The 26,364-nt window shown below is 42.1% G+C and overlaps 1 protein-coding gene across 1 annotated transcript; it reads left to right on the top strand.

Moving 5' to 3' along the window:
* Positions 1–10,436: 10,436 nt before the first annotated feature.
* Positions 10,437–14,550, top strand: LOC132710056 (uncharacterized). The gene has a single exon (XM_060685460.2). It carries the CDS (start codon positions 10,437–10,439, stop codon positions 11,397–11,399), a length of 963 nt encoding a protein of 320 aa, XP_060541443.1. The 3' UTR covers positions 11,400–14,550.
* Positions 14,551–26,364: the final 11,814 nt, after the last annotated feature.

Genomic DNA, 26,364 nt, shown 5'->3' with positions numbered 1-26,364 from the left:
TTTCTTCTCCTGTAATTTGTGATATCCAAATTCTAATTTTCCCCCAGTATACCTTGATTTTGGGACATAGCCACCATACGTGATAGAAAGTTCCTCAGGCCTGTTTACATTTCCAACAATTCGGATCCAAATTAGGGTACATTTGTGCTAGTCTCGCAGGGGCAAGGTGCCACCTATACCACATTTTGTATTGGTTTTCCTTGTAAGTTACTGATTTCGTTTTTTTAATGTTGTTTTCCCAAATCCTTTCCCTCTCTTCTAGTTGAATATTCTTACCTATGTTTCTAGTCCAGGCAATCATTTGTCCTTTAATTATATTCTCATTTAAGTCAATTTCTAGTAAGTATTTATATATTTTAGATATTAATTTCCCTTCTTTCACTTCCAGAAATTTATCTAGCCTATTAGGGTTCACATCAATTCCTCCTTCGTCCCTGTCTTTCCTATATCTATTTTGTACTTGAAGGTAGGGCCACCAATTCAATTCCATTCCCGCGTCTCTGAGGTCCTGGCGTGTTCTTAGTAGTCCATTTGAATCTAGTAGGTCCCTATACCGTATAATTCTGTGAAAATTTATAGTATTGGGGTGCATAGCCGCCTCCACTGTGGAAAACCACCCAGGAACCTTCATATAGCATTTTTTCTTTATCTCCAACCAATGCCAATTAGTGCTCTCCTAATTATATGATTATTAAAATGTTGGTATGTTTTGTTCCCGGAATTTCACAGGAAGGCGTGCCACCCCATCATTAAATCATGCCCTTCGAGTTTTAATAGTCGTTGATTGTCTAAATTAACCCACTCTTTTATCCATATCAGGCATGCTGCCTTATAGTATTTCTCCCACGCCGGGAAACCAAAACCTCCTCTAAGTTTATCATCCTGTAGTGTATTCAAGCTTATCCTGGGTTTTTTGCCCTCCCATAAAAATTTAGACATAATTTTATTTAAATTAATAAAGAATTTTTTCTCCAATTTCACTGGGATAGTCTGGAATAGGTAGAGGAGCCTAGGCAAGATGTTCATCTTCAGAGCCGCTATCCTTCCTAAAAATGAAATGTTTAAATTTCCCCATCTTTCTAAATCATTTTCGATTTGATGTATCATTCCATCGTAATTGTTTTTCTTTATGTCAATATTCTTATTTGTCAGGTTTATTCCTAAGTATTTTATTTACTTAACTACTTTTAGCCCGGATTGTTTCTCTAATTCCTCTATTTGTTTTGTTGTGGGAAAAGGTTCAGTCGGAATTCTGACCTGGTGAAACACCAGAGGACTCACACAAGAAAGAAACTATTTGAATGTCCTGATTGTGGGAAAAGTTTCAGTAACAATTCCCACCTGGTGACACACCAGAGGACTCACTCCAAGGAAAAACCATATATGTGTCCAGATTGTGGGAAAAGTTTTCTTTGGAATTCCTGGCTGGTGAGTCACCAGAGGACTCACACAGGAGAGAAACCATATGAGTGCCCAGACTGTGGGAATGATTTCAGTACTATGGATAGACTTCTAAATCATATGCTTATACACCCTTCCAAGACTGAGTGGCTGTGGTTCCCGGCATCCCGATATAGTCAGTTGACTCCATCACTGACTATTGGGGGCGAATCTTTGGCCCCCTCGGAGAAGGCTCGCAATCTGGGAGTCCTCCTGGATACACAGCTGTCCTTGGAGGAACATCTGACGGCTGTTGCCAGGGGGACTTTTGATCAGGTTCGCCTGATCCGCCAGTTGCGGCCCTTTCTTGATCGGGATTCCCTGTGCACAGTCACTCATGCCCTCGTCACCTCTCGACTGGACTACTGCAACACTCTCTACATGGGGCTCCCCTTGAAGAGCACCCGGAGGCTCCAACTGGTGCAGAATGCGGCTGCGCGGGTGATTATGGGAGCGGCATGGCGCTCCCATGTAACACCTCTCCTGCGCGAGCTGCATTGGCTCCCGGTGGTCTTCCGGGTGCGCTTCAAGGTATTGGTTCTCACCTTTAAAGCGCTCCATGGCTTAGGGCCAGGATATTTACGAGACTGCCTGCTGCTACCGATAACCTCCCACCGGCCAATACGCTCTCACAGAGAGGGCCTCCTCAGGGTGCCGTCGGTCAAGCAATGTTGGCTGGCGGCCCCCAGGGGGAGAGCCTTCTCTGTTGGGGCACCTGCCCTATGGAATGAGCTACCTCCTGGAATACGACTGATCCCGGATCTCCGTACCTTCCCCAAGGCCCTGAAGATGTATTTATTTCATCAAACTGGCCTAGCTTAAATGGTTTTTTAATGGGATTTTAAATTTTAGAGATTGGGCGTTTTAAATTGGGAGGCCGATTGATTTAATTCTTTTAATTATCTTAACTTTTGTATTTTATGTATTTTTAATTCTGGCTGTTCACCGCCCTGAGTCCCTTCTGGGAGAAGGGTGGTATACAAATTAAATAAATATTAATAAATAATAATAATACACACAGGGGAGAAACCATTGAAGTGTCCTGAGTTTGAACGGTGCTTCAGGAAACTTTCCAACCTTATCACACACAAGAAAATCCACCTGAGGCCCAAAGTGATGAATGTAAAGAAGGCTTGAATTTCATTTCAAATGTCCCATTGTAATTTCAGCTGAGAAATTGACTCTTTAATTTGACTACAAAGAATTTGCCTGATTTTTTCTCATCAAATAGGTCATGGTCTTAGATGGGAAGGATCAAAGAAAAAAAGTGGAACATGTTAATTTGATTGGGACTGTTTGGCCATCAGCGGCAGAAGTTGCTGGATGTTTATTTTTGTAAAAATTGTACAATTTTTTTCGTTTGGGTGTCAGGTTCTTCAGGGCCTGCTGCTCAAGTAAGGGATTGGACTAGAAGATCTCAAAGATTCCTTCCAGCTCTGTTGTTCTGTTTTGTACTTGCTGTTTTCTTGGCAACAATCTCAGACTGATCTGACACTGTCTTTTCTGAGATGATTGTTTTTCATCTCCATGTCATAGGGCCATGGCATAGGGCCTAGCTATCTGCGAGACTGCCTGCTGCTACCGACGACCTCCCATCGACCCGTGCGCTCCCACAGAGAAGGCCCTCCCCCTGGGGGTCACTAGCCTACATTGTTTGGCTGATGGCACCCCGAGGAGGCCCTCTCTGTGGGAGCACACAGGTCCATGGGAGGCCGTCAGCAGCAGGCAGTCTCGAAGATAACTAGGTCCTATGCCATGGAGCGCTTTAAAGGTGATAACCAACACCTTGAAGCGCACCCAGAAGACCACTGGGAGCCAGTGCAGCTCACGCAGGAGAAGTGTTGTATGGGAGCGCCATGTGGCTCCCGTGACTCCCCGCGCAGCTGCATTCTGGACTAGTTGGAGCCTCCGGGTGCTCTTCAAGGGGAGCCCCATGTAGAGAGCATTGCAGTAGTCCAGGCGAGAGATGACGAGGGCATGAGTGACTGTGCAGAGGGAATCCCAATCAAGAAAGGGCCGCAACTGGCGGATCAGGCAAACCTGATCAAAAGTCCCCCTGGCAACAGCCATCAGATGTTCCTCCAAGGACAGCTGTGTATCCAGGAGGACTCCCAGATTGTGAGCCCTCTCCGAGGGGGCCAAAGACTCGCCCCCAATAGTCAGTGATGGAGTCAACTGACTATATCGGGATGCCGGGAACCACACCACTCAGTCTTGGAAGGGTTGAGCTTGAGCCTGTGTCTCCCCATCCAGATCCGCACAGCCTCCAGGCACTGGGACATCACTTCAAGGGCATCGTTGGGGTGGCCTGGGGAGGAGATGTACAGCTGGGTGTCATCAGCGTACTGATGGTACTTCACCCAAAGCCACGGATGATCTCGCCCAGCGGCTTCACATAAATGTTGAACAGAAGGGGCGAGAGGACCGACCCCTGAGGCACTCCACATATAAGAGGTCTCGAGGTCGACCTCTGCCCCCCTGCCAACACGAACTGCGACCGGTCTGAGAGAAAGGAGGAGAACCACCGTAACACGGTGCCCCCCATCCCCAACTCTTCCAACCGGTGAAGCATGATACCATGGTCGATGGTATCAAAAGCCGCTGAGAGGTCTAACAGGGCCGGAACAGAGGAACAACCCCTGTCCTGAGCCCTCCAGAGATCATCTATTAATGCGACCAATGCCGTTTCTGTGCTGTGCCCGGGCCTGAAACCTGACTGGAATGGATCTAGATAAGATGTTTCCTGCAGGTACTGTGGAAACTGTTGTGCAACCACACTCTCGACAACCTTTGCCACAAAGCAAAGGTTGGAGACAGGACGATAGTTGGCTAATACTGCTGGGTCCAGGGAAGGCTTCTTGAGGAGAGGCCTCACCACTGCCTCTTTCAAGGCTGTGGGGAAGTAACCCTCACTCAACGCAGCATTAATAATTCCCAGATAACGTTCTCAAGACTATTCCTCGCCACCCTGCCCGAATCTACCCAGTCAGAGTCCAAATCCCCCCGGATCTGAGCGATTTTGTCACACAGATATTGTCCAAAATCCTCGGCCCTGCCTTCCAGGGGGTCCTCCCGCACTTCCGGGTGGAACAGGGAGCGGGTCACCCTGAACAGGGTGGCCAGACGATTCTCTGATGATGCAATAAGAGCAGAAAAGTAATTAAACTTTGCCGCTTTTATCACCACTAAGTAGGTCTTAATATGCGACCTTACCAGTGTTCGGTCAGATTCAGCGAGACTGCCCCTCCAACCGCTCTCTAGGCGTCTTTTCCGGCATTTCATCTCCCTCAGCTCCTCGGTAAACCAAGGAGCCACGAGGGATCGACACCAGGTAAGAGGCCACAAAAGCACGACTCGATCCAAAGCCCCACCAGCCGCCCGATCCCAGGCAGCCACCAGGTCCTCGGCCGAGTTGTGTGCCAGATCTTCAGGAAATGGCCCAAGCTCCATCTGGAACCTATCAGGATCCATCAGGCGCCTGGGGCGGACCCACCTAATTGGCTCCACCTCCCTGTGGCGGGTTGTAGCGGTTCGAAGGTCCAGACGAACGAGTGAGTGATCTGACCATGACAAGGGTTTCATGTCTATATCCCCTATAATAAGACCACTCAACCACTGGCCAGAGACAAAAATCAAGTCCAGAGTGTGTCCCCCCCATGAGTGGGGCCATGAACTAACTGGGTCAGGTCCATGGCTGTCATGGAAGCCATGAACTCCCGAGCCATCTCCGACGTTTCACCAACGGACGGCAAGTTGAAATCACCCATGACCATAAGCCTGGGTGTATCAACTGCCACCGTGGCTATCACATCGAGTAGCTCGGGCAGGGCCGTTGCCACGCAGCAGGGAGCCAGGTATGTAAGCAGCAAGCCCGTCTGAACCCCATGACCCCATCTCACAAAGAGGGACTCACATCCGGCAATCTGTGACACAGTGATCGCCCTCGGACCAAGCCCTTCTTTAATAATAACCGTCAACCCACGCCCCTCCCCTGGGCCCTTGGCTGATGGAATGTTCTGAAGCCTGGTGGGCACATCTCAACCAGAGGGACCCCTCCCTCCAGGCCCAACCAGGTCTCCGTAATACCTGCCAGGTCCGCTCCCCCCTCTTGAATAAGATCGTAAATGAAGGGGGCCTTATTTACCATGGACCTGGCGTTGCACAGCATCAGCCGGAGGCCCAGGTCCTGAGTAACTGTGCCACCTAGTATCCGAGAGGAGCCTTGGGGACCGGGGCGTGCAATTGCTCTCAAGTAGCGAGTGCGCACCCCTGACACATGATATGGTCCCCTGCTCCTGCCATATCTGCCCCTCCCATCCACTGTGCTGATTTTAATCCCTCATTAAAATAGCCCGCCTTCCCCTCCCCAATCCCTCGTCCTGCACCCTCCAAATCATTACTCCATGCCGGACTCGGCCCCGACCTTGGTGGATTACCCCCCCATCCCCCTTGGTCGCCCTCCCAGTTCCCCTTAAAAAATTATTAAAAGCCCTAATTAAAAAAACCCTCAATCCCCGCTTTAAAACATGCCACCTCTCGGGGCTCCAAAGCCCGTCCTTAAGGTAGGCCTTTGATAAAGTGGAAGGCCATCGCCGCGAGAGGGGGGCATCTCGCAGCGCGAGCAGATCCACTGAGGTGTAAGCCATATAAGTATGACGAGATAAGGGAGAGTAACTCTGGGTATCAGCGATGGTCCTAGAGGTGCGAGATAGCAATACGGTTGGATCTGGACAAAACCGGAGCCTCTCACTCTTTCACAGTGATGGGGCGTCCAGGTCAGATAGCTGCAGTGCAAGCAAATGGCCACAGCCGTTCTCTCACAGCGGCTGGATGACATAAGGCCAGCAGAGTTCAACTCTTTTCCTGCAGATGGAGCAGCAGCCATTGTCCAGGACTCTCAGTTTCTCCTTCCAAACCTGCAATCTCCCTTCCCCCGAGCCAAGGCCAGAAGGCAGTACTCGGGAGGCAGGGCTGAAATAAACAGCAGCAAGGAGGAGATTGGAGATCAAACGACATTAAGTTCAAAGAGGGTGGTAGTAAAGTCCCAGAGTCAGAGGTGATGGAAAAAATGACCCGACCACAAACAGAGAGTCTGGGCAGTAACAGGGAAAGGCCGTTTCACCCGGGGGGGGGGGAGTGAATCCAAGGGGGAGACCAGCTGGCTATTCATCAATCCCCCTCTATCACCTCACCTCCTTTAGCTTTTCCATTGTTCAAGCATGATTTACATCCAAAGTTCTTTGCCACTGAATCATAAAATGCTGTGCATAGTCATCCTCCATGTTCCACTACAGTTTATAAACCTTAAAAATAGCACTCCCTTGGAGTATCTTGACTTGATGGGGCTGTCAGGTCCTAAAATCTTGCGAGCCACAGAAAATCAGTTTTAAACTTTTGGGATGTAGAGAGGTGTTGATCTCTACCGAGAGTCACCCCCTAAGATAGCAAATTCTGCCAAAAATATATATATATATTCTGTCAATGATTATTTCAGCTTCAACCACAACAATAACTGAGCCAATAAGAGATACAAACTCAAGGTAAACCACTCCAAACTCAATTGCGGAAAATACGACTTCAGCAACAGAGTGCTCAATGCCTGGAGTGCACTACCTGACTCTGCTTTCTTCCCCAAACCCCCAAAACTTTAACCTGAGACTGTCTACTGTTGACCTCACCCCATTCCTAAGAGGTCAGTAAGGCATAAGCGCACCATCGTCCCTGTCCTAATGTCCCTTTTTACTCTTATTCTTTTCATGTATTCCAATTATGTTTATCCTTTTATATGTTTTCTTATATATGATTGACAAATAAAATAAATAAAAAAATAAAATGTCATGAACTTTCAGGGCTCAGCACGTAGCTAATCTTCGTAAGCTTAGTGGTATCACATTTCACTCTTTCGTTTGGGTCAGTTGCCAGAAGTCAAAAATGACGGTAGCATTTAATCAGTGAAAACCTCTTGCAACCGCCTTAGATAAGAGGGGGGACAAGCGCGTTTTTCTGCCTGTCTGGAGATGGCGCTCAAACAGGCAACACCGGTGGCTAGAAAGCGGACGGTACAGCAGGCGGCGCCTGTGGTTGTGTTTAAGGAGTTAAAATCATCACGTACTGCATTGCTAGAAAGGCTGGGAGGAGAGGAGACGCGCAGAGGAACTTCCTCTTCCGGATGGCTGATGGGAGGAAGGTGGTGTGCAGAGCGGCTTTTGTGCTGTTTCCATGGTGGAAGCAGCAGCTGGCAGGTGAGTGGAGGGCAGCAGGTGGGAGGAGAGTCCGGGAGCAACTTGGGCTGGAAGCGGAGAAGCAACTGGGCTGAAGCCTCTCAGCTGCGGCTGCTGCAGGTTCCTTCCCTCCCCAAATGGAAGCCCACTGGTGCTGCAGGCTGGGAAACTGGGGGCTGCAATTTCTGCTGGTGGGAAGCTTGAAAAAGCCTCCTTCCAATGCAGGTTGAGCCTTTGGGGCTGGTTTCCCTCCAGAGGGAGCTCCGTCACTGGAGGTTTGGAAGAGAGCTGGAAGAAACCTTGGAGGTCTTAATGACGTCTCAGACAAATGGCTGTCCCGTCGGTTTAAAAGCCACCAGCAATGGAGCCCCCACAACCTCTGGAGGGAAGCCATTCCCGAAGAATCAACCTTCACTCAAAAGAGACTTTTTCAGTCTTCCAGGCAGCAGAAAATTGCAGCCATTCCCTTCCACTGACTAATTGTTCTCACTGATGGGATTTTTCCTTAATTCCAGGTTTTTTCCTCTCCTTGATTAGTTTCCATGCATTGCTTCTTGTCTTGTCCTTCTGGTGCTTTGGAAAAGAAGTTGACCCTCCAAGTATTGGAACACTGCTATCATGTCACCCCTAGTCCTTCCTTTCACTAGACGATTCATTCCCAGTTACAGCAACCCACTAATTATCCCTACTGCTCTTCTCTGCGCTCTTTACAGAGTCTCCACGCCTGTTTTATATTGTGATGAAAACTGGTTGCAGTAATCCAAGTGTGATCTTAATCACAGCATTATAAATTGGTACTAATACTTCATGTGATCTCGATTCTATCCCTCTGTTTAGGCAGCCAGAGTTTCTCAGGCTTCTTGAGTTGTTTTCCCATTGATTGATTGATTGATTGATTGATTGATTGGTTGGTTCGATTTATATGCTGCCCTTCTCCGGAGACTCAGGGCGACTTACAATGCGTTAAGCAATAGCCTTCATACTTTTGTATATACCTGCTTAGTAGGGCTTTCGCACCCCCCCCCCAAGCGGTGTTCTTTTTTATACAAAGTTAGCTTATTGCCCCCACAATCCAGGTCCTTATTTTACCTACCTCGAAAGGATGGAAGGCTGAGTCAACCTTGAGCCTGGTGAGATTTTAATTTGCAGTAATTGCAGGCAGCTGGTGCTAGTTAACAGCACTTTAGTCTGCTGCGCCACCAAGGCTCTTGTATAAGATTTTCATCCATGGAATCCTTCCCAAGCTGTCTCTTGGTTTGTTAAATCAGCTGCTTTAAAGTCTAAGATTTTACTCTATTGCTTGTGTCTGCATTATAATGAATTCCAGTATGCACATGGTCACTCTTCCCCCTATTTATCTGCAACTTCAACCCCATCTCCCTTATTATTTTCTCTCTGCTAGTAAAAATTTGCAAGTTGGCACTGTCATGTGACATCATGCTTCCTGACCGGCTGCTTAGTGACACAGAAGCCAGTCCCAACTGCACTCAGTAAGTCAGGATTGCTTGAATTGGGATGCCACCAGAAGGGGTTGTAGACAGCATTTTCTTCTCTTATCTGCAGCTGAGGACTTTCATGAGCAAAACTGGTGCTTCAAATCTTGCAGAGGCTTTTGGCATCATTTCCTCAGTTAAAGCCCCCACATCTCTAAATTTAACTCAGAAGGTTTGAGATTAACCATTTTGGGACATTCTGTCAGGCTGAAAACTCATGGAGCTTCCACATATATCATTTGTAGGTGTTTGTATCTGTATTTCTTTCTGTATGCATATATCTGCAATTATACAATCTATCCTCAGTACATCCAGATATATTTGAGGATAACCCTTTGCAGTGCCAAGAATTTATGATAGACCCAAGTCAACAACATAATTTCATGGTTGAATAGATATCTTGGTACTCTTCCATGTGTCAAATGTATCATAATTAATGTAAGAGATTATTCTGGCATTGTGGCATGTTTGCTTATTTGTTGTATTTTTTTTCACATCTTATGTAACCATTTTATACACAATCAAAGTTACACTTTTCTTTGAAACTTATAGACAAAGAGGATGGCAAAAAGAGCACTCTGGACAACTGAGAATAACAAGCAACGTTGAAAAGGAAATAAAATTGAGCCAGAAATCAAAATATATTCCAGTTCCTTCAGAAAACCACACAATTCTCCTTCTCCAGCAGCTAATAGAGAACAGAGAGAAAATTAACATGAGATTTTGAGCTGGAAAAAGTAGAGGATACGAAACTCAAGGACACATTGCATGAAAGATCAAGGAAGGTTATTTTTCACTCAGAAAAAGATGGAAATATCTGGAAGTTAGGGGGAAGGAAAAGGTCTTATTGGGCAGGGCACATAGGACAGACAATGATACAGGCCTTGCTCTGGGAAGAAGCAAGCAGCTGTAATCAAAACACTACTAAACAATAGTAGATCTAAACAATAGATCACACATATTTTTGACCTCAAGAATATCAGTTGTGGAAAAGCTCCATAGATCTGCCTATTGAAGAAAAAACACAGATTGCAAATCATAGCTGATTAAACAAGAAGATCCCAACTGTAGAAAAGCCATACAAATTATCTGAATATGGCAAAAGGTTTGGTCAGAGCAGCTTCCTTGTGGTACATGTAACGACCCACACAGGAGAGAAGCCATACGAGTGCTCCCAATGTGAATACTTTAGTGAGCATGGCAACATAGTGATACATCACAGGACGCCCATCACATAAGAGTGTCCAAATTGTGTAAAAGTTTCATTGGAAATCACCACCTCATGAGACAACAAAGGACTCACACAGGAGAGAAACCCTTTCAATGCCCTATCCGTGGGAAAGGTTTCAGTCGCAATTCCAGCCTGCTGGCACACCAGAGAACTCACACAGGTGAGAAACCATTTGAATTTCCTGATTGTAGGAAATGTTACAGTCACAATTCCAGCCTGCTGTCACATCAGAGAACTCACACAGGTGAGAAACCATTTGAATGTCCTGATTGTAGGAAAAGTTTCAGTCAAAATTCCAGCCTGGTGACACACCAGAGGACATACACAGGAGAGAAACCATTTGAATGTTCTGATTGTGGGAAAAGGTTCAGTACAAATTCCAATCTGGTGACACACCAGAAGACTCACACAGGAGAGAAATCCTTTCAATGTCCTGATTGTGGGAAACGTTTCAGTCAGAATTCGAGCCTGGTGACACACCAGAGGACTCATACAGAAGAGAAATCCTTTCAATGTCCTGATTGTGGGAAAAGTTTCAGTCAGAATTATAAGCTGGTGACACACCAGAGGACTCATACGGGAGAGAAACCCTTTGAATGTCCTGATTGTGGGAAAAGTTTCCATAACAATTTCAGCCTTGTGACACACCAGGGGACTCACACAGGAGAGAAACCATTTGAATGTCCTGATTGTGGGAAAAGTTTCAGTCACAATTCCAGCCTGGTGACACACCAGAGGACTCACACAGGAGAGAAACCATATGAATGTCCTGATTGTGGGAAAAGATTCAGTAACAATTCCCATCTGGTGACACACCGGAAGACTCACACAGGAGAGAAACAATTTGAATGTCCTGATTGTGGGAAAAGGTTCAGTCAGAATTATAAGCTGGTGAGACACCAGAGGACTCACACAGGAGAGAAACCATACGAGTGCCCAGACTGTGGGAAAGATTTCAGTACGAAGACTAGCCTTTTGAATCATGTGCTTATACATACGGGAGAAACCATTTAAGTGCCGCAAGAGTGGACGGTGCTTCAGGAAACATTCCACCCTCATTGCACACAAGAAAATGCAGATGGATTTTCCAAAGTGATGAGTGATGACCTAAAGTAAAGTGTAAAGGCTTGAATTTTAAGTTTTAAGATGAGAAATTGACTCTTCAATTTGACCAGAAAGAATTTGCTTGATTGTTTTTCTCATCAAGTATGTCATAGTCTTAGATGGGAAGGAGGAAAGAAAAAATTGGAACATGTTAGTTTGATAATGGCTGTCTGGCTGGCCATCAGCAGCAGAAGTTGCTGGGTATTTATTTCTGCAGAAATTGTGCAATTCTGCAAAAATCATTTTAGGAGTGTTCTCTGCATTTTTATCATAATCAATGATAGAAATGCCACATGCAGAGAACCAGCCTTTTTCTCCCTGGGTATCCTCGAGATTTTCCACCCCAGAATTTCCCAGGCAGCATCTCTTCGGGATAAGAGCACTCAGGCTGTAGTTAGAGGTTGTGAGTCCTCATGGAAGAAGAAAACAAGAGGAAAGAGAAATAGTTTATCTTTTCCTAACAATTCATTGCACCAAGCATGTCTGCTCAGATTGTGAATGAGGCACGCAAGTGGAAGAAACCAGATGACTAGCAAATATATTGGGGGAATTTGGGGCAGTGACAAAAGCAGTGTAAAATTTCAGATGCAAAGGCTACTCTGCCTTGCATGTGACCTTCATGGAGAAGAGCTGTAGGAATATTGAGTTGAGGAAAGGGATTGTGTTTTTGAGTACAGGATCTCCAGGTTCATTCGCAACTCCTGTTGTGATCTCCTTCCCTTGGACGTTCCTCCTTTGTTAGTCTTTGATGGCTGGGAGGTGTGAGCAGAACCAAGGGATTTTTACTTTTGTGGTTCCCCCCTTGGTAGGGAAATGTGAGGAAAAAAATTGTACAGTAGATGCTTCATTTCTAAAACAGCATTGCATAAGACTTATGAATAGATTTTGAGGTGGGGAAAGGAAAGTGTCAGCATTTCTGTAAACATTGGGACAATGTAATGCAACGCTCTCTTCCCAACACATGGGAGACCTTTCCTGTATTTTCATTTCTCTCCCAGGACTCCTTAATTTGTTTTAAAAATTCCTTCAATTAAAGAGGAACATTATTTGTAGCAGCGAAAGTGATATTTTAGCTATGCAGATGGATTATCCTGATTTTGCTGGGATTGGAAGACACCAAAGAATTCCAAGATCGTTCATTTCACCCACAAGATTCAAAAAGACAGGTTACAATGTTTTTTAGTAGGTCACATTGCTTCTGATCCCTTTGAAGGATACTCGGTGACCAGGAGCAGATCAGGACTGGCATGTGGAGAAACCAAGATGCAACTCAATGGTCGGTCTGGATAATCCCTGGGGACTTTCCATGACTGAGAATAGGATACGATAGGATTGAATGGAAATGAATTCTTTATTGGCCAAGTGTGATTGGACACAAGGAATTTGTCTTTGGTGGATATGCTCTCGGTGTACATAAAAGACAAGATACATTTGTCAAGAATCATAAGGTACAACACTTCATGATAGTCATAGAGTACAAATAAGTAATCAAATCATAGTAGGAAACAATATAAATCATAGGGATGCAAGCAACAAAGTAACAGTCACACGGATTTGATTTAAATCAATTTGATTTAAATCATAATTTTTAAAGAGCAACTATCATCTCTGCTACTCGTTTGACCTGCTGTTGACTCACTGATAGTCCCAGTGTTGCAGAATATACAGCCTTGTGCTACATAACTAAGCTACATTTCATGCTGAATAAAAAAAATTATTTATGTATCTTAAATAGAAAACTATCTTATGATAGATTTTTACCCCAAAAGTTTTTTATTAAAATAAATTCAATAAAAATAAAAAAATCTGATTTAAATAAAAAAATCCGATTTAAATCAAAAAAATCAGATTTTTTTGATTTTTTTTTAAAAAATCATTGATTTTTATCCACCCTGTTCATAAAGTCATAAGTGGGAGGAGATGGGTGATAGGAACAATGGGAAGATTAATAGTAATAGTAATTCAGACTTAGTAAATAGTTTGACAGTGTTGAGGGAATTAAATACATGGCAGAGTGATGGCATTCAATAAAAAACTGTTCTTGTTTTCTAGTTGTTCTGGTGTGCAGTGCTCTATAGCCTCATTTTGAGGGTAGGAGTTGAAACAGTTTAGGGGTCTAAATATTTTCACAGCCCTCTTTTTGACTCATGCAGTATACAGGTCCTCAATGGAAGGCAGGTTGGTAGTAAGTGCATATTCTGCAGTTCTAATTATCCTGTGAAGTCTGTGTCTGTCTTGTTGGGTTGCAGAACCAAATCAGACAGTTATAGAGGTGCAGATGACACACTCAATAATTCCTTTTTAGAACTGTATCAGCAGTTCCTTGGGCTGTTTGAGCTCCCTGAGTTGGCACCAAAAGAACATTCTTTCTTGTGCTTTTTTGATGATATTTTTGATGTTAGGTGAATAATGTTCAAGCATTATTTACATCCAAAGTTCTTTGCCCACTGAATCATAAAATGCTGTACATAGTCATCCTCCATGTTCCACTACAGTTTATAAACCTTAAAAATAGCACTCCCTTGGAGTATCTTGACTTGATGGGGCTGCCAGGTCCTAAAATCTTGGGAGCCACAGAAAATCAGTTTTAAACTTTTGGGATGTAGAGAGGCATTGATTTCTATCGGGAGTCACCCCCTAAGATAGCAAATTCTGTCCAAAAAAAAAAAAAAAGATTCTGTCAATGATTATTTCTGCTTCAACCACAACAATACCTGAGCCAATAAGAGATACAAACTCAAGGTAAACCACTCCAAACTCAATTGCAGAAAATACGACTTCAGCAACAGAGTGGTCAATGCCTGGAATGCACTACCTGACTCTGTGGTTTCCTCCCCAAACCCCCAAAACTTTAACCTTAGACTGTTTACTGTTGACCTCACCCCATTCCTAAGAGGTCTGTAAGGCATAAGCGCATCATCCTGCCTACTGTCCCTGTCCTCATGTCCCTTTTTACTCTTATTCTTTTCATGTATTCCAATTACGTTTATGCTTTTATATGTTTTCTTATATATGATTGACAAATAAAATAAATAAATAAATAAAATGTCATGAACTTTCAGGGCTCAGCATAAATGACGGTAGCATTTAATCAGTGAAAACATCTTGCAACCGCCTTAGATAAGAGAGGGGACAAGCGCGTTTTTCTGCCTGTCTGGAGATGGCGCTCAAACAGGCAACACCAGTGGCTAGAAAGCGGACGGTACAGCAGGCGGCGTCTGTGGTTGTGTTTAAGGAGTTAAAATCATCAAGTACTGCATTGCTAGAAAGGCTGGGAGGAGAGGAGACGCGCAGAGGAACTTCCTCTTCCGGATGGCTGATGGGAGGAAGTTGGTGTGCAGAGCGGCTTTTGTGCTGTTTCCATGGTGGAAGCAGCAGCTGGCAGGTGAGTTGAGGGCAGCAGGTGGGAGGAGAGTCCGGGAGCAACTTGGGCTGGAAGCGGAGAAGCAACTGTGTTATGTAAAATGTCTAACTTGTTTATATCTTGTCTGTATCTCTACCTTCTTACATTTCTGCAAGGGTTAACAATAATACACGCCCCCTCATTTCCATAATCCTACCTGATTCCTGACTCCTCCCCTCGGGTATAAAAAGGTCTCTCTGAGGTAAATCTGAGCTGTTCCAGTTGTGTATCTAAAAGAGAGAAACATAACGTTAAAGGTCTAATGATTAAAGAGGCCTAGGATCTATCCAGGTCTAAAATAAAAGCTTGAAAATAAAATACATTTTGATTAGTGAGTTATTGGGCTAGAACCATCGACTTTAACAAAATGGTAGCTAGAGGATGGTTGCCCATAACTCTGTAAAATGACTGAAACAAATGCTTACTCTGAAAATATAAACAGAGTAAACACAAGAGCCTTCACCAAGAAAATGGCTGCACAGCTGACAACCAAAGATGCCACTACAAGAACTACTTTAAATGAGGGTGAGCAAGACAACAATCAAACCTCGCTGCTCAGGAACGAGGACCAACAAGAAGAAAAATCACAAAGAGGTGATGAGCTAAGACTATCCATAATGAGGTTAATGGAGATGCCGGACAGCGAAGAAAATCTTATCGCTAAACTCCAAAACCTCTTAATAAACCGTGAAACAACTACCAAAGCATCAGCGATGATTAGAGAAATCACCACCTCAGAAAAAGATAAGCCACCTCAGTCGGACAACCCAGAAATAGCCGAATCTGTTCCCGCGCTCCCGCTCCGACGGCCATCTTGGAATGGCCAACAACCAATAGAAAGCCAATATTCAAATTTAACTCAGCAAATTAACCAAAACTTTAAAACAAACAAAGAAAAACCCGAAAATCAAATACAAACCAACATGACTACAAGCAATAAAATACCAACCCTAATACCACCCAGAGAAGAAATAAACTACCACGACAAACAAAAAACACCAACCGCCTACAAATCAATTACATGGCAAGATTCGAACTCACCACCCATACTACTGCCGGAACGGGACCCAAGAAAAGAAAATCATACCAACAACTCACCTATCCTACGACCTCCACCAGGTTTTTCTGATCATCCAGGAACCATCCTCCATGGGCCGAGACTCGCCGCCGCTGCCGTCGCCGCCGCAGAGCCTTCGAACCCCGATGATCCTCGTCTTACGACCGCCTTGCCGCCGCGTCTTCTGCCTGTCATCGCCGGGGATCCAGCCACCCAGTGACAGATCCATGCATCCAGCGTATAATCCAGGTGTGCAGGAGGTGATCCCAGCATTCCATTGGCAGGCCTGGGCCTAGGCCTAGGAGCAGCAGCCGCGAGCTCCTCACCCGACAGCTCCCAGCGCGAAATGGGCTTCGCGCATGCGCAGTACTTACCTGCAATGATAGAAAAAATTTTTTTTACTGACAGTTTTTTTTCCATTAGCCCAAGCATACCATTGCCCTACTGTGAATTCAGTCACATCCCAGACCATGGACAGCTATCCCCAGTAAGTAATTATTCTAATAATTCTGGAACACTGCCTATTAATTTTCCAAAATTACAATTAGATGGAAGAAACCTTTTAGAATGGAGTCAACAGTTACAAATTATTTTTATGAGAGAAAATGTACTTTTCTTAATTTCTAAACCTCCAAAAAAACCCTGGTCATTTGAAATTGATTGTATCCACCACAAAGCATTTTGTCTATTGTTAACAAGTATACCACCCACTATGTACCCTAGCATAGATAACAGCCTAACTGTGTATGAAGTTATGCAGAAATTATATAGTTTATTCTACAGTCAAAGCAGAGCAACCACCACTAGAATATCCAGGGAATTTCACTCTGCAAAACTCAGGCCAGGGGTCCCCATGAGCGAACACCTATTGAAACTTAATGCCACTAGAGCAGAACTATTACAAAGGGGGGAAATAATAACTCAAGAAAGCATGATGAGTATCATTATTAATTCATTGGACTCTAGCTGGGACAACTTTGTAACATGATTAGATAGCATAAACTTAGAACAGATATCCCTGAGCACACTCACAAATCGATTAATTGCAGAAGACAACCTGAGAAGGGACCGCCATATATCTAGAAGGGAACCCAAACCTATAAGGAGAGTTGAATTCCAAGATAGAGTAAGCAATTCACAGGAATGTTTTTCTTGCGGTTCTAGAAACCATTTAAAAAGAGATTGTCCCAGGAACTACAAAAACAAAGGATACACTGATCGTAGGGAGAGACCTGAGCACGGAAGAAGGCACATAAGGGGAAGCTCACCAGATAACAGAACTTTTAGAGAGAGAGAGCGTGGTTGGTCTCCCAGCACTAGGAGAAATTACGAGCATAGAAACAGCTCACGAGATAGATACTCTGAATCAATGTATGGTTTTAAACACGAGAACTCAAACACCAAACTAGAAACATACAAGAACATGTGGCTCCTAGACTCGGGAGCCACTAACTATACTTCACATGACCCAAGATTATTCACCTCACTCATGAAAACAAATTTTGAGATCAAAGTAGCCAACCAGAGTAAGGCTAAAGTAATAGGTAAAGGAAGTGTGCATATCTCAGGAATAGGAGAAATAGAGGGGGTTTTGCATGTACCAGATATTCCATACAACGTGCTAGCAACAGTAAAACTCACACAAGACACAAACATCGAAGTGATGTTTAAGAAAGGCAAAGTATATGTATCAAATCAGGGGACAAACATTGGGGAAGTAATCATACACGATGGACTACCTTACTTTACACCCATAGAAAACAGAGAGGGAAGCATTAACATAAACTCTGCTAATAAGGCAGAAGGAAACAAAGAAACAGAAGGACCGGACAAGTATAATTCACCAAGTAAAAGTAAAATGTCTGTAGGCAAACCCTTGCATGACAATTGTGCTCACCTTCTCCATAGAAAATTAGGGCATATTAGTTTCCCAATTGTCAAAAAAATGTTGGAATGCGCCGAGGGTCTAAAAGTAAAAAACTCTGAAAATTACTTGGAGTGTTCTGTTTGCAAATGTTCTAAAATTAAGGTCAAAGCAAGACCAAAGAAATCAGAGCGAACCACTGATTCTATATTCCAACTGGTACACATGGACCTGGTAGGACCCCTGAGACCATCCATTAGGTATAGAGAAAGATTCTTCCTAACCATTGTAGATGACTACAGTCGATATGGTTATGTATATTCACTCAGACACAAGAATGAAGCATTCCAAAAGTTTAAGGAATTTTACAAAAGAATCGAATTACAACAATACAAAAATCAAACAATTAATGACTGATCGAGGTTCAGAATTCATGGCGAAAGAATTCACGAGTTGGGTAAGAGAACGAGGCATATTACATTTTACTTCATCACCTTTCTCAGCTTTTCAAAATGGAGTAGCAGAACGAAAACAAGGCGTACTCCAAACCATGATAAGATGTGTTCTAGAGGATGCTGGGATGGGAAAATCATTTTGGTCGGAAGCATTACATTACTCAAATTACACATTAAATAGATTATGGTCTAGTTCAATTGGCAAAACCCCTTATGAAATGATGTACAAAAGAAAACCCAACCTGGCCCACCTACACGTATTTGGCGTTCCCGCTGATGTTCATATACCCAGACAATTAAGAAGGAAGGGAGATAAAATATCCAAAAGAATGAGATTTATGGGGTACGAACCAGGAACAAAAGGTTTCAGATTCTTAGATCAGAACAACAAATTTGTTGTATCAAGATCAGCTGACTTCCATGAACACTCAAATTGGTCAAGGTTATACTCCAATGACATTTTTGCCAATAGAAATACACATACACAGAAACAAGAGAATAAGCGGCTGATCACTGAAAGGAAAGAGGATACAGAAACATACAAACCAAAACACCGTGAAATAAAAGTCAAAGAATGGAAGGAAGAACACCCCACTTTGAACATAGATAAACTCACTGATGAAGAGACTGAATACCTACACGAAACAAACAAACAAAATGACAAACCAATCAGAGAGAGTAGAAACAAAAAACCAAAAAGACTCGAGGATTACATCATGTCCATACAAACCAACAACATAACACCCAGCTCATATGAAGATATATTCAAACTTCCCCTAGAGGAGAGAGAAAAATGGAAAGAAGCAATGGAAAAGGAAATGAAGAGTCTCTGAGACCTGCAAGTATATTCACCAACACAAACACCTGAAAATAAAAAACCCATAGGGACAAAATGGGTGTACAGAATCAAGACCCTAGAAAACAACAACGTATTGTACAAAGCAAGGCTAGTGGCACAGGGTTTTGCTCAGAAGTACCCAGAAGACTATACAGATACCTATTCCCCAACTGTCAGAGCTGAAAGTGTCAAGAGCGCCCTCGTAATATCCACCATCCTAGGGTTGGAAGTATTTCAATTTGACATCCAAACTGCCTACCTTCATGCAAAACTGGACAAAGAAATTTATGTAAAAGCTCCACCAGGATACAACAAAGGAAAAGACGACACATGGCTCCTTAATAAGAGTCTATATGGACTAAAACAATCTGGCAAGGGGTGGTACGAGTGCCTATCTAAGGCACTCAACTCAATGGGCTTCACCGCCACCTCCGCAGACAAATGCTTCTTCATAAAGAGAGAGAAGGGATCTTTTGAAGGCATCCTCGTCTATGTGGACGACATATTATATATAGGTAAAGAAAAAGCTAAATGTAAGAAATTTGCCTCTGATTTAGGAAACCACTTCTCATTAAAATCACTAGGAAAAATAGACAAATATCTGGTAGTTCAAGCAACAAAAACAAGTAAAGGTTTTCGACTATCACAAAAGGAGAAAATAACCGAATTTTTATTAAAATGCAACATGTCAGAAGCAAAACCCAGCGAAACTCCCATGCAACAAGATTTTTTGAAAAATATGTACAATAAAGCAGAGCCCTTTTCTGATAATAAATTATACAGATCCACAATTGGATCATTACTATACATTGCAAATTGGACTAGACCCGACATTGCTTTAGCTGTTAACTTATTATCCAGGCATGTAAGTAATCCCACCACATTCCACTGGAATGCTATAAAGAAATTGCTCAGATATCTAAAACATAGTATTAATGCCCAATTATGCCTTGAACCTAACTTATCCACAAACCCCAAATTATCGTGTTATGCGGATGCAGATTGGGCAGGAGATATTAAAACCAGAAAAAATACTTCTGGATATGTATTTTTTCTCAATAATTGCCCAATCCATTGGTATACAGGAAAACAAAAACTAGTAGCTACCTCCACCACCGAGGCAGAATTCATTTGTCTATCTAAAGCAGCAAATAATCTAATTTGGTTTGATGACTTGCTCAGTGACATATGGACAGAACCATCATATCCTATAATTATTTACGAAGATAATAAAGCTGCCATTGAAATCTCAAATTCTGATGCCATTGGACAAAGGTCAAGGCACATAGATATTAAATGTAAGCACGTTAGACAGTTCTCAGAAATCGGATTCATTAAAGCTATACATTGTGACACTGAGGAACAAGTAGCTGACATACTTACCAAACCTTTACCCAACAAGCAACACTCATACCTCATGTCAAAATTTCACGTTTGTATATAAACCATTTATCTTCATGTTCATCAATATTATTTTTTTTTAGATATATATGTATATATTATGTACAAGCCATCAGTTAGACATTTAGAGGGGGTTTTGTTATGTAAAATGTCTAACTTGTTTATATCTTGTCTGTATCTCTACCTTCTTACATTTCTGCAAGGGTTAACAATAATACACGCCCCCTCATTTCCATAATCCTACCTGATTCCTGACTCCTCCCCTCGGGTATAAAAAGGTCTCTCTGAGGTAAATCTGAGCTGTTCCAGTTGTGTATCTAAAAGAGAGAAACATAACGTTAAAGGTCTAATGATTAAAGAGGCCTAGGATCTATCCAGGTCTAAAATAAAAGCTTGAAAATAAAATACATTTTGATTAGTGAGTTATTGGGCTAGAACCATCGACTTTAACAAACTGGGCTGAAGCCTCTCAGCTGCTGCTGCTGCAGGTTCCATTTATCATACATGAAGACAATAAAGCTGCTATTGAGATATCTAGATCTGATGCTATTGGTCAAAGATCCAGACATATAGATATGAAATTCAAACACGTAAGGCAATTATCTCAAGATGGATTTATTAAAGCCATTCACTGCGAAACCTCAGAACAAATAGCTGATATATTAACTAAGCCTTTACCATCTAAACAACATAAATATTTAACTTCTAAACTACATGTTTTATATTGTTCTGAATCTGAATGCAATTATTGTTGTATATCGAATCGGCATTTAGAGAGGGATTTGTCACAAGTAAATGCCTTATTCTCAAATGGAGAAAATATATATACACTGAATGTCAGGGGTTAATTTATATCTCCTTCTTAATGTATTCATATGTAACCACTCCCATCTTTTACTCCGCCTCACTGGTATAAAAGAGGACGTTTGGACCTCCCACTTGCTTCTATCTACGATCATTCAGAGAATATAGAATGCCTACTGTAAATAAATAGTGCTTTGTTTGAATACATCGTTCCTGAATCATTTATTGAGTCTGATCCTCAAAATTACGCAACAGTAATGCAAAGCTCTCTTCCCAACACATGGGAGACCTTTCCTGTTCTTTCATTTCTCTCACAGGACTCCTTAATTTGTTTTAAAAATTCCTTCAATTAAAGGGGAACATTATTTGTAGCAGCGAAAGTGATATTTTAGCTATGCAGATGGATTTTCCTGATTTTGCTAGGATTGGAAGACACCAAAGAATTCCAAGATCATTCATTTCACCCACAAGATTCAAAAAGACAGGTTACAATGTTTTTTAGTAGGTCACATTGCATCTGATCCCTTTGAAGGATACTCGGTGACCAGGAGCAGATCAGGACTGGTATGTGGAGAAACCAAGATGCAACTCAATGGTCAGTCTGGATAATCATTGGGGACTTTCCATGACTGAGAATAGGATAAGATGGGATAGGATTGAATGGAAATGAATTCTTTATTGGCCAAGTGTGATTGGACACAAGGAATTTGTCTTTGGTGCATATGCTCTCGGTGTACATAAAAAGACAAGATACATTTGTCAAGAATCATTGGGTACAACACTTAATGATAGTCATAGGGTACAAATAAGTAATCAAATCATAGTAGGAAACAATATAAATCGTAAGGATACAAGCCACAAAGTAACAGTCATACAGTCATAAGTGGGAGGAGATGGGTGATAGGAACAATGGGAAGATTAATAGTAATTCAGACTTAGTAAATAGTTTGATAGTGTTGAGGGAATTATTTGTTTCGCAGAGTAATGGCATTCAGTAAAAAACTTCTTGTGTCTAGTTGTTCTGGTGTGCAGTGCTCTATAACGTCATTTTGAGGGTAGGAGTTGAAACAGTTTAGGGGTCTAAATATTTTCACAGCCCTCTTTTTGACTCATGCAGTATACAGGTCCTCAATGGAAGGCAGATTGGTAGTAACTGCATATTCTGCAGTTCTAATTATCCTCTGAAGTCTGGATCTGTCTTGTTGGATTGCAGAACCAAACCAGACAGTTATAGAGGTGCAGATGACACACTCAGTAATTCCTTTTTAGAACTGTATCAGCAGTTCCTTGGGCTGTTTGAGCTTCCTGAGTTGGCACCGAAAGAACATTCTTTCTTGTGCTTTTTTGTCAGATGTAAATGCCTTATTCTATAATGTGTAAATAGTATATGAATGGGATATCAGGGGTTAACTTATCCTTCTATTCTTAATGTATTCATATTTCACCACTCCCTCATGTAGCTCCACCCACTGTATATATAAGGAGCCACCTTCACCCTTTTCCTTGCTTCTATCTGTGAATATTCAGTGAATATAGAATGCCTATTGTAAATAAAAGGAAGTATATTTAAACCTTTAACTCTTACTATTATTATTGAGTCTGATCCTAAAAATATTGCAACAAGCTGGTAGCAGAGGATGGTTAATTGACTCAATAAAAACTTAAAAATGTCTAAGAAAGATAGGCCCAACACCAGGGCCTACAGCAAAGAAATAGAAACAGAACAAGAAATAATCAACGAATCCACAAACGCAATTTCGAGAGAATCCGAAGAATACATCACTGAAGACGAAGAAATAAGAGATGAAAATGATGACCAGGAAGAAATCGAAATAGAGAATAACGAACTCAGGTCAGAGATATTAAAACTATTAAAAAGCCAGAAGAATGATGAAAGCCTCATCGCGAACCTCCAAGAAATGCTAAAGAACAGCGGAGCAGCGAGAGAGAAAAACATCACTAATGAGAAATCTAAAGACACAAAAATAGTGAGTAATACGACTGCAGAGAAAGTCATTACGAAGAAGAAAAAATGTGCTCCGGCGCGAAATTTTGAATGGCAGCCATCTTGGTTTCAACAGACCTCCGAGATGAGCGAAGCAGAGCCAATCAAAATGCTCAGTTCAAAATTTCTGGCGCGAAAAACGTTATCAGACAACGAAAATGAAAAAGAGGATTCAAACTCATCGGAAGAGTCAGAAACAGAAAGTGAAGATGACCCAACAAGATCCCAAGTAAAGTCAGCAATGAAGACGCTTTTTGCTGCATTTGGGCCAAAACTAAAAATTACGAAAGAGCCACCGAAGAAGCGAGCGAGCAAGCCGACACCTCAAGACCTGCCCGCTCCCATCCTGACTTCGAGAGCGACGACGCCCGAACCCAGAGGGCCTTGTCGATTCCGTCCTACACCACAGACCGAAACAAGTGCCAACGCCCCCAAAAGAAAAAGAAGAGCAGCCGCCGTCGTCAGAACTCCCAAGGCCGAACCAGAGACCGACTCGTCTGAAGAGGAGCGGAGCGAACGAGCCGCAATGGAGAGAACCTTCCACGACGCCGCCGAAGAAGAAATGAACAACGCGCATGCGCGAAACTATGCAGACGGTCCGGGAAGACATGAACTGGCGAGAGAACCGCGCAGACTCGTTGCGAGCATCCCCATGCCGTTTTGCAATTTTCTACACTTGCGAGACCACGGACTACCTCAGGTTGTAAGTAATGGACAAAATAATGTGGGAAACTTACCCAGCGACTTCCCAAAACTAAGGGTTGATGGCATTAATTTGCAAGAATGGTATCAACAGCTCCAGGTTATATTTATGAAAGAAAATTTACTATTTTTTATCACTAGTCCCCCAAAAAGACCTTGGACTTTAAAAATAGATTGTTTACACCATAGGGCATTTTTCTTAATAATATCTAGTGTGTCTCCTGCAATGTATCATAGCATCAAACCAAACCTAACTGTTTCAGAAATTATTCAATGCATGTTTAATTTGTTTCACAGCGACAGTGTAGCCACCACCATAAGAATGTCTAAGGATTTCTTTTCATCTAGGGTGAAACCAGGGGTTTCTATAAGTGAGCATTTGATATCTTTAAACAAAATAAGAGCTGAACTGCATTTGAGGGGGGAGGTGATTTCAGACCAAACAATGAAAAGTGTTATTATCAATTCACTTGATTCATCATGGGATAGTTTTATGTCACATTTAGACACTATCAATCTAGGATATTTATCCATAGAAAGTCTATCCAACAAATTGATAGCAGAAGACAATTCAAGAAAAAATCGTACTAGCAATCACACAGAGCACAAACCTTTTAGGAAAGTAGCTTTCCAAGACAAATATAATGAAACACTTAAATGTCACAATTGTGGATCCAGGGAACACAATAGAAGAGATTGTCCCAAAATTTCAAAGGAAAGACATAGGTCAGAATATAGGAACAAATACAATTATAGACAGTCTTCCATAGATAGACATAGATATAGAAGCCCACCAAATTACAGAGAAAATAGAGGGGGCAGAGAAAATTCAAAGGATAGAAAATCTGGTTCACTGAATGGACTAAATAAACAAGACAACGCTAAAATACAACAAAATGAGAACAACAATTGGCTTATTGATTCTGGAGCAACTAATCACACCACTAATAACAAAAATATACTGTCTTCATTTACAGAAGATAAATTTGTAATAAAGGTAGCTAACCAAGAAAAGGTTCAAGTATTAGGCAGAGGGAACGTAACCTTGCCTGGTCTAGGAAAAATAGAGGGGGTATTATTAATACCTGAAATACCTCATAACATACTAAGTGCCATAAAACTAAGTAGAGACTCTGACATTAATATAGTTTTCTCAAAGGGAAAAGCGACTTTGGAGAAGAATAAAATAAATGTAGGCACTGTGATGATTAAAGGAGGCCTACCTTATCTGATAACAAAGGAAGAATGGTTGCATAACATTGATTCAAATATAGAAGATTGTATTGAAGCAAATGATGAAAATATTAGCAACAGTGACAATGATGAATGTAAAATATCTCATGATCATGCAGATGCACACAAAGAAAAAAAACCAAAAATAGGTAAGCCAATTCATGATGAGTGTGCTCACATCTTACATAGGAAGTTAGGACATGCCAGTTTTCCTGTAGTGCAAAAAATGATTGAACACGCAGAAGGTGTCAAAATAAAAAATTGTGAAAACTATTTGGAATGCTCAGTATGTAAATCTACAAAACTAAAAACTAGTCCCAGGCCAAGAAAATCTACTAGAACAACTAACAAAATTTTTGACTTAGTACACATGGACCTAGTTGGCCCATTAACTCCATCAATCACTTATAGAAAACGTTACTTCCTGACAATAGTAGACGATTATAGCCGCTATGGGTTTGTTTACACATTAAAACACAAAGATGAAACCTTTCAAAAATTTAAGGAATTTTACAAACGCATAGAAACACAACACAATATCAGAATAAAACAAATTATGACAGATAGGGGATGTGAATTCATGTCCAAAGAATTCTCCCAATGGTTAAAAGATAGAGGAATGCTACATTACACGTCCAGTCCATTTTCTGCGTTCCAGAACGGAATTGCAGAGAGGAAAAATTCCACTTTACAAACCATGATTAGGTGCACATTGGAGGATGCTGGCTTAAGCAAACAATTTTGGTCAGAAGCCTTACATTATTCAAATTACACACAAAATAGAACCTGGTCCCGTATTGTAAATAAGACACCATATGAAGTAATGTATAATAGGAAACCAAAATTAGCACACATGCACATATTTGGAGTCACTGCAGACGTACACATACCTAAACAGTTGAGAAGGAAGGGAGAAAACGTATCCAGAAGACTCAGATTTATGGGATATGAAACTGGCACCAAAGGGTACAGATTCATTGATAATAATAACAAATTTATAGTTTCCAGAACAGCTGTGTTCCATGAACAGGCCAACTGGTCTAAATTACATCTTAATGAAATATTTCCAAATAAATGCAAAGATACAAAATCTCATGAGGAAGGGACCATAGA

This window comes from Pantherophis guttatus, chromosome 2 (genome assembly GCF_059756535.1).
Source record: "Pantherophis guttatus breed Tessera chromosome 2, ASM5975653v1, whole genome shotgun sequence".
NCBI classification, from domain to species: domain Eukaryota; kingdom Metazoa; phylum Chordata; class Lepidosauria; order Squamata; family Colubridae; genus Pantherophis; species Pantherophis guttatus.
Note: the sequence above shows the minus strand (reverse complement) of the source record. Positions and strands in the feature narration are given on the sequence as shown.

Excerpts from the sequence above, each read along its gene's own strand:
- LOC132710056 (XM_060685460.2), top strand. The coding sequence starts at position 10,437 with ATGAGACAACAAAGGACTCACACAGGAGAGAAACCCTTTCAATGCCCT.